This window comes from Ammospiza nelsoni, chromosome 6, assembly GCF_027579445.1.
Source record: "Ammospiza nelsoni isolate bAmmNel1 chromosome 6, bAmmNel1.pri, whole genome shotgun sequence".
NCBI classification, from domain to species: Eukaryota; Metazoa; Chordata; class Aves; order Passeriformes; family Passerellidae; genus Ammospiza; species Ammospiza nelsoni.
In genome coordinates this window covers 1,815,263-1,822,887 of record NC_080638.1, presented here as the reverse complement: position 1 = coordinate 1,822,887, position 7,625 = coordinate 1,815,263, and the positions used below count along the sequence as shown (strand labels likewise).

General features: G+C 43.8%; 1 protein-coding gene across 2 annotated transcripts; it reads left to right on the top strand.

The window, feature by feature from the left end:
- Positions 1 to 505: 505 nt before the first annotated feature.
- ARL14EP (ADP ribosylation factor like GTPase 14 effector protein) lies at positions 506 to 7,399 on the top strand. 2 transcript variants are annotated; one of them, XM_059475092.1, is made up of 4 exons: positions 506 to 623; positions 2,377 to 2,882; positions 3,722 to 3,849; positions 4,828 to 7,399. In XM_059475092.1, exons 2-4 carry the CDS (start codon positions 2,460 to 2,462, stop codon positions 5,054 to 5,056), a joined length of 780 nt encoding a protein of 259 aa, XP_059331075.1. In that variant the 5' UTR covers positions 506 to 623; positions 2,377 to 2,459; the 3' UTR covers positions 5,057 to 7,399. The 2 variants fall into 2 exon arrangements, with proteins under 2 accessions (XP_059331075.1, XP_059331073.1); XM_059475090.1 differs by lacking the exon at positions 506 to 623 and adding an exon at positions 677 to 915.
- The last annotated feature ends 226 nt before the right edge of the window (positions 7,400 to 7,625 follow it).

The following is a 7,625-nucleotide window of genomic DNA, read 5'->3' as shown; positions in this document are numbered from 1 at the left end:
GGATAGCACGGGGTATCCCGGGACAGCAGAGGGCATTGTCGAGACAGCAGAGAGCACTCTAAGATAGCACAGGGTATCCCAGGATAGCACACGGCATTCCCAGGACAGCACGGGCCACTCCCGGGACAGCACAGGGCATTGCCGGGATAGCACGGGGTATCCTGGGATAGCACAGGGCATTCCCGGGACCGCACAGGCAATTCCCGAGCCCCGGCGCGGCCCCGGCCCGGCTCAGTGCCGCTCTGCAGCCCGGCGGAGCCTGCACCGGGCCACGGCCCTCCGCTCACCGGCCGCGCCGGGGGCGTTCGTTCAGCACCGGCCCCGGGAATCACCGGGAATAATCACCGGGAAATAAACACCGGGAATCACCGGGATTCACTGGGAAGTGCCGGGAAACACCGGGGAACACCGGGTCCCTCAGGTCGGAGCCGCTCCTCCGCGCCGCCAGGTGTCGCTGTGGCCGCCCGCCCGCCGGAAGCGCCGCTGCGGCCGCCCCGGGCTCTGTGGCGAGGCGCCCTTGATGGCCGCCGCCCGCCGGGCAGCGCGGAGGGACGGAGCTCACGGCCGGAGCCCACGGCCGGAGCGGGACACGGCCCACACGGCGGGACACACACCGCGGGCAGGTACCGGCACGGCGGGGAGGGAGGCACCGGGGCGGCCCGGAGGCAGAGGAAGGGCCGGGCCTTCCTTTGCCGGGACGTTGCCAGGCCGGCGTGGGGCGGGCTCCTCCTTCGCCGTGCTGCCCCTCAGGGAGCTCGGGTGTGCGGGGAGCGCTGGAAAACATCGCGCACACAAACCCCGGGGCTTTGCTGTTTCTGGCGTTTTCCTCTTTCCGCCACAGCAAAAGCAGCCGTGAGCTCCTTCCAGGCGGAGGAGAAACTGCAGCTCCCACCAGGAATTGCTGTGGATGAATGGGTGAGATCCCCGTGTTCCCTCAGCAGTAGTGTCCTTTGAACAAAGCGAGGTGACAGACTTGTGCTTTTGTGCAGTTTAATATCCCATAGCATGGTACAGATACCACACATTGTAATAATTATTTGGTTTGGGTTTTGGTTTTTTTTTTTTTTCTTAGAAGACAAATTGGGTTTCTCAATAGGAACATCTTCCAAGAGTCCTGACTTACAAATGTTGAAAATTCAGACTATCACTTGTATATTGGCATGGTGTGTTTCAGCCACACACACGAACCCCACCTTCCACAGCAGGAATGAGTCTGAAATGCACATTAGCACTTGAAGCAGGCTGGGTGGAACAGACTTCTTTGAGTAAAGTCACTTGGTATTGCCTGAACTGCTGCTCAAATGTTAATTCGTTTGCAGTGAACTTTGGTCATTAGCAGCTCCACTTACCGTGGCTTGAAACACAAACTTTGTGCAGCTAATAATAAAAGATTGTCATTAGAGCTGGTTCACTAAGATGGTGAAGTTTGATAGGTGGTCTTTTAAAAAAAGATTAAAATATCATTCACACACCAGCTGTTGTGAAGTATTTGATTCCCTCTCAGACACAACCAGTAGACTGCTTTTCCATTTTTCTGGGTTTTGCCTTTGCAGAACAGGGTGTAGGTGAACATAAGCATCCCAGTTAAACTACACTCATTGTAATTAAGGTTCTTGGAGGATTTGAGAGCAAGTGATTCCTTTCTTTTGGTAAAAGTTTGTTTTTTATGTTGTGGTGGAAAAAAATAGTGCAAGATGGGCTCAGGCTCTGGTGTGTTAGGACAACAACAAGCAGGGTGTGAGACCTAAATTATTGTTACTTTTAACTCAATAACCAACCACCCGTGCCCACAATGTGGACTTTTTAATGCAATTACACAAAACCACCCAAACCCAAGGAGAAGAAGGTGAAGAAGAAGGACCAGCCTCCACCCCAGAACCTTCATCTTGCTTTATGTATATTACTGTATTCTGAAACCTTAAACTCTGCATTTTCCACCCTGTGATATTACACACTTCTATTCAAACTCCACAGCCACAATCCCAGTTCTGTCATTCCATTTTGGAAGCCTTCTCCACAGCCTCCACAGTTCTCTTGGGGGTCAGTGCCTGCCAGCACAGAAATTCTCAGTTTCCAGGGTTCCAACATCAGTCTGCAGTGGCTCACTTGGCATTTTGTAGTTTAATTTGGTATTAGTGCCTAACTATGAAATAACTGCCCAACAGAGGGCTGCTCACAAAAGCCACATGACCCCAAAATAAAGCCTCTGAAAGGAATATAAAATGCATGGTTTAGTTCCAGTATAAATTTTAGTTGTATCTGGACTGGAACGCTATATTTTCTTTATGTGTTTTTTAAATTACTAAAATCCAGTATGTCAGGCTTATGGAGAAAAGTTTGCGCTGCAAATCTGATTGATTTTAATGCTTTCTCTAGGGTGATCTTCACAGAAACTCCTGAAGGCTTCAAAGATTTATTTTGGGCAAAATAAACGAGCTGAGTTGTTCTGATAAAGCAAGATGGATCCCTGTACAGTTGGCGTTCAGCTGCAGGCTACCAACGAGTGCCACAAGATCTATTACACCCGTCACACTGGCCTCAAAACCAAACAAGATATCTCTTCATCTGACCTCCTGCTGCTTCAGCTGAGGACTGGCATAACCCTGTCAGAGAACAACACAATCTGCTTCCACCACGCCAAAATTTACATTGAGAGGTTTGAAGACTTACAAAAATCCTGTTGTGATCCCTTTAACATCCACAGAAAGCTGTCAAAGAAAAACTTGCGAGCCATTGACTTGGACGATGCAGCTTTCCTGAGTGCCAAGTTTGGAAGGCAGTTTGTGCCTGGTTGGAAGCTTTGTCCCAAGTGTATGCAGATCATCAATGGAAGTGTGGATGTGGAACCTGAGGAGCGACAGAGGAGAAGGCTGGATCCAGATGTATGTATATGGATCAGTTTTCCAATCCCCTCTGCACTCTGCAAGCTGTTCCACTTCATATAACTACCACATAAATTTCATTTTTCTCACCCAGAAATAAGAAAGGATGTAGTCTTTTAGATGTACAGGTTTACTGTATTTAAACCTTTGTTTGGAGAACCTCAAAATCTTCTCTAATTAAATAATATGGCCTCTGAGTTTTGAAAAATTGTGTCTACTTATAAATTCATGTGGATACCAGACTGCTGCTGGTATTTTAAGCTGTTATTCAAGCCTTGCAAACAACAAACTCCTGTGCTTGAAACTGAGCACTGCAAAAGCTGCTTCTAAAGATGTCTCTTCAGTTAAAAAGGAAAAGAAGGGATTTTCTGTTGCAGCTCATTATGAAATGAGCCTGCAGGGAGGTGCATTAAGTGTGCTCCTGTTGTGGTGTCTGGGCTGTGAAGGTCAGGGACACTGATGAACAGGTGTGGGAGGACACTTCTCCAGGTGCTGAGCTTGGAATGTGGCTGGTGCCTTGCTGGCTGCAGCGTTCAGGCTGTGCACAGGGAGTCTGCACCCTGAGCAAAGAGGAGTGGCATCCTAGGAGCTGCTCCCCTGCTGTATTTTTCAATCACGTGTCAGTGTGATTAGGAGGATGGTTTGAAAGCATTGATTAAAACTGCCACTACAAAGCTTGTGTTGCTGGGCTCAGAGACAGGTATAGCTCTCCAGCATAAAGATTTGAAGTTGTCATAGAATTACAGGTCAAGAATTCATCTAGGTTATTACAATATCCTTGACTAGATATTTTCATAAGATTTGTATTTCTAATGTGGTGACATTCTCTCTTCCTTCAGGGCCGTACAGCTAAGGCTTTAAAGTCTCTGCAGTTTGCTAACCCAGGACGGCAGACTGAGTTCACTCCAGAGACCAGTAAAAGGGAAAAAAGAAGGCAAACAAAAATCTCAGTGTTTAATTCAGACAGGTAATTTGTTAGCTCTGTTTACATGAACTTTCATTTGAAAATGGAATAGTCAGCCTGTAACATTAGCTCTGTGGATATTTGTGTGGGTATGGATTGGGTTCTTGGTTTTAGGGATGTTGAAGATCCCTCTCGTTCCCGAGATAAATAAAAGAGAAGATAAAACATTAGCTTACAGTTCATATTTCAGGCAAACACAAAAAGGTGTTTGTAAGGCACAATACTACACAGACCATAGATGTAGCTATTAATACATGCATAAACTAAAATCCTGATTATAAGATAAATTTGAATACAGTAAGATCAAGTAGGCTACACTGAAATATTGGTCATCATCTTTCTGTAAACTCAGTAGTTACACTTGGTAAACAAAAATGTGCAAGTTAGGACCTTACCTTCCTTTTGAAAAACAAAGTTAACATCCAATATGGAAATTACTGGATAACAAGCTACAACCTTCTAATGTGACTGATTAAAAAAAAAAAAGTAAAATAGAAAAAAAATTCTATTTGTCAAAATATACAAGAAATAATCACATTAGTGTGTTGTATCACATTAAGTGTAACTGTAGCAGACAGAAACAGACACTAAATATGCTGCTCACCAACTACACATCCTTCCCTCTCCCTCTGTTTCTCCTGCTTAGTTTGGCACAGGGTGGGGATACAATTTTTTGGAGATACAATTAGGACTGACATAACCAAACACAGTAAGGTATCTTTGAAATTAACAGTGTTAAAGTGAGCACCTGCAGGCAGCAAACTTCCCTCCTGTCCTGGTTTTGCATGGGAAGCATTCACAGAAGTGACGCAAAGCTTTTAGCCACGAGAAGGCTGTACACACCTCTGTGAAAAAACACATGTAAAAGACAAAAGAAAAACTTCTTTCTGGGAAGTTCCTTTCAAAAAATCTCAACAACTTGGTATCAAAACAATGAGGGGATTTTAACACGGAAAAAAATGTTTGTTTTTCATTGCACAGGCAAGTAATTCCAGCCAAGAGCAAGGTGTATGACAGCCAGGGGCTGCTGCTGTACAGCGGGATGGACCTGTGTGACTGCCTGGACGAGGATTGCCTGGGCTGCTTCTACGCCTGCCCCAAGTGCGGCTCCAACAAGTGCGGCACCGAGTGCCGCTGCGACCGCAAGTGGCTCTACGAGCAGATCGAGATCGAGGGCGGGGAGATCATCAGGAACAAGCACGTGGGCTAGGGGCCACCATGGCCTTTGTTCCATCCTGAGTGCATGGGCCGTGCTTTGGGTAAACACAGCACACGCGGGGTTTAGTTTGCTGGAAGCTGTTGGGACTTGTCAGCAGCCGCGGGGTGAATGCGCTCACTTTCACTGTTGTTTTCAGCGTGGGTATGTCCACAACCACGCTGCTGTCTTTGCACTGATAAAGCAGGATGGATCCTTGTACAGTTGGAGTTCAGCTCCAGGCTACCAATGAGTGCCACAAGATCTATTAAGAATCAGGATTCTTACTCATGCAGGTAGGATCTCACTGAACAGCTCTACTCAACTACAAGGTGCTGAATTCTAACGTGATCTCTCCTGAGCCACTCTTCTTTCACACAGTTCTTTTATACATTGCTTTGTAGAATGTACCATCTCTGCATATCCCTCATTTCTCCTGCTCAAATTCAGGATCTCGTGGGTTTTAATCTGATTTATGTGAAAGTTCTCAATGAATTTACATGCAGTATTAATAGAGCTCTCTTTCTAGTATTAATAGTGAATACTGTATTTTCTCTAGAGTACTGAAGCTACATCTGGTAAATCCAATCCTGTTCACTTAAAAAGGAGTCAAAGGCATTTAGGTGTTCAGGTCTTATCCCAATTACTGGCTTTTGAGGTCAAGTTACCCTTATGAATTCATAAGGATATGAATTCATAGTAAAATATTGAAATTAACCTGTCAAGGCACTGTGTTAAAATATTACTTACTACTTTTTTGGTTTCTGTAGAACAAAATTAAAACAATTTTCCTCTGTTACCAGTCTGTAATTGGACCGAACCAGTACTTCAACAGCCCTCTCCCTGGTTTTTGTCTTTTTACTGATTTTTAAGGTTTAGATGCAGCTGAAATAAACTTGAGTGTCTGTTTCCAGACCAAGATTATCTAGGCCGTTACCTTCCATTCATCTGGGTTTTTTTGGTATCTTTAGTTGATACATTATCTGTCCTCATAATATTAAACTTTTACACTGTAAGAAGGCTTATTGAAAAGATTTTGTAAATTAAGTCTTAGTAACATTTTTATTCTTTGTATTTTTGTTGTGTTTTGTATAAATTTCCTGTCCTTTGGTGATTTGGTTTGCTGGGTCACATTTTCTCAATAATACTGTTAAGTTCTTGCAGACTTACTTGGTAAAGTTGATAAAGTTGTAGTGTGCTCAGCAGACCTTGTTCTGTTCTGTTCTGAATGTGGCCTTGCCAAAATCCAAAGTTATGTTTTGAGTTATGCTGACATCTGCTGGTCCTGCTGGAGGATAAGCACTGAGATGCTGCATTTTTATTAAATCTGTTCTAAAAAGAAATAAGAGTCTTTTTTGGTCAGAGCATTGGCATCTGTTGCAGTGGATGTCTCTCACTGTTTCATCTCTTAAACAATCTTTTGAACCAAGTGAAAATAAAAACAGATAACTTTCAGGAGAGTGAGAGGTGAAAAGCTGGTTGAGTCATGTAATTTCCATGTGTTTATTATTTTTTTTTAATTAGACCAGAGTTGGCAGTACCCACTGTTAATAAACTTAACAGGCTTCCATGTGTGTGCTGAGTGTAACCCCTTCAGGTCCACAGCCAGATTTTGGATTCACTAACTCCTTAAGGTGCCTAGAGCATCTCATGATTAGAACTGGATTTCTGCACCTCCATTCAGTCTGTGCAAAGTGAGTACATTCAGTCTCTCATTTTACAGCTGCACTAGCAGGTGATGCCTTCCCAGATAAAACACTTCTTTCCTAACAATGCAGATAGTGAGTACTGTCCCCGAGGACAATCAGGGTTTAGGTTTTTTTCTGGTAAAAAAAAGACATTTTGGTGTGGGCTGTTCACATGTCCTCCTAAGGTATTTGTGACATTTCCATTTAGCTGCATCTCCTAACATGCCTTGGCTGTAGTGTGTCAATAAGTTCAGTAGCATGTTTTTATACAGTTCCACGTGCCTTTTTTCTCTTAAAAGACATTGTTACAAATCAAACTTTACCATTTTGCTAGATTTAACCTGCTTCCAGCATGAGTTTCTCTTTTTGCTGTTTTTATGTACACACAAACTATTTTTTCAACATTTAAAGTGAGTGCATGTGACTCCCAGCTGCACATGTACTTCCCCATCTGCCAGAATTACTCACAACTAAACCTGTTAAACAGGACATTCTTTTAATAGAGCCAAAAGAAACAACTGCTTTCCATAAAATCCAAAATCCAGATGTACCTCAGTTGGCTGTATTAAAACTTTCCTTTTGCTATTAATTGCAAAAATTGATGTCTTGGCAAAGTTTACATATTCAAGGGACAAAAATCAATGACAATAAAAGACTGGTTTATGAAGAATGAATATCCCATGAATCAGTTTGGGATTATTGAGCAGAAGCTCAAGAATTGTGTAAGAAACCAAGCCAGTCCTTAACACTCTGCTTCCTCACACAGAGCAAACTTCACTTCATGTTTAGAGAATGGTCAAGTTTAACACCTTTAAAAGTCAGTGAGGGTTCTTCTGTTGGCCCTGTGAGAATTGCTGCACAAACCTGTGGTCAGACCAGAAACAGGATGTGCCCCT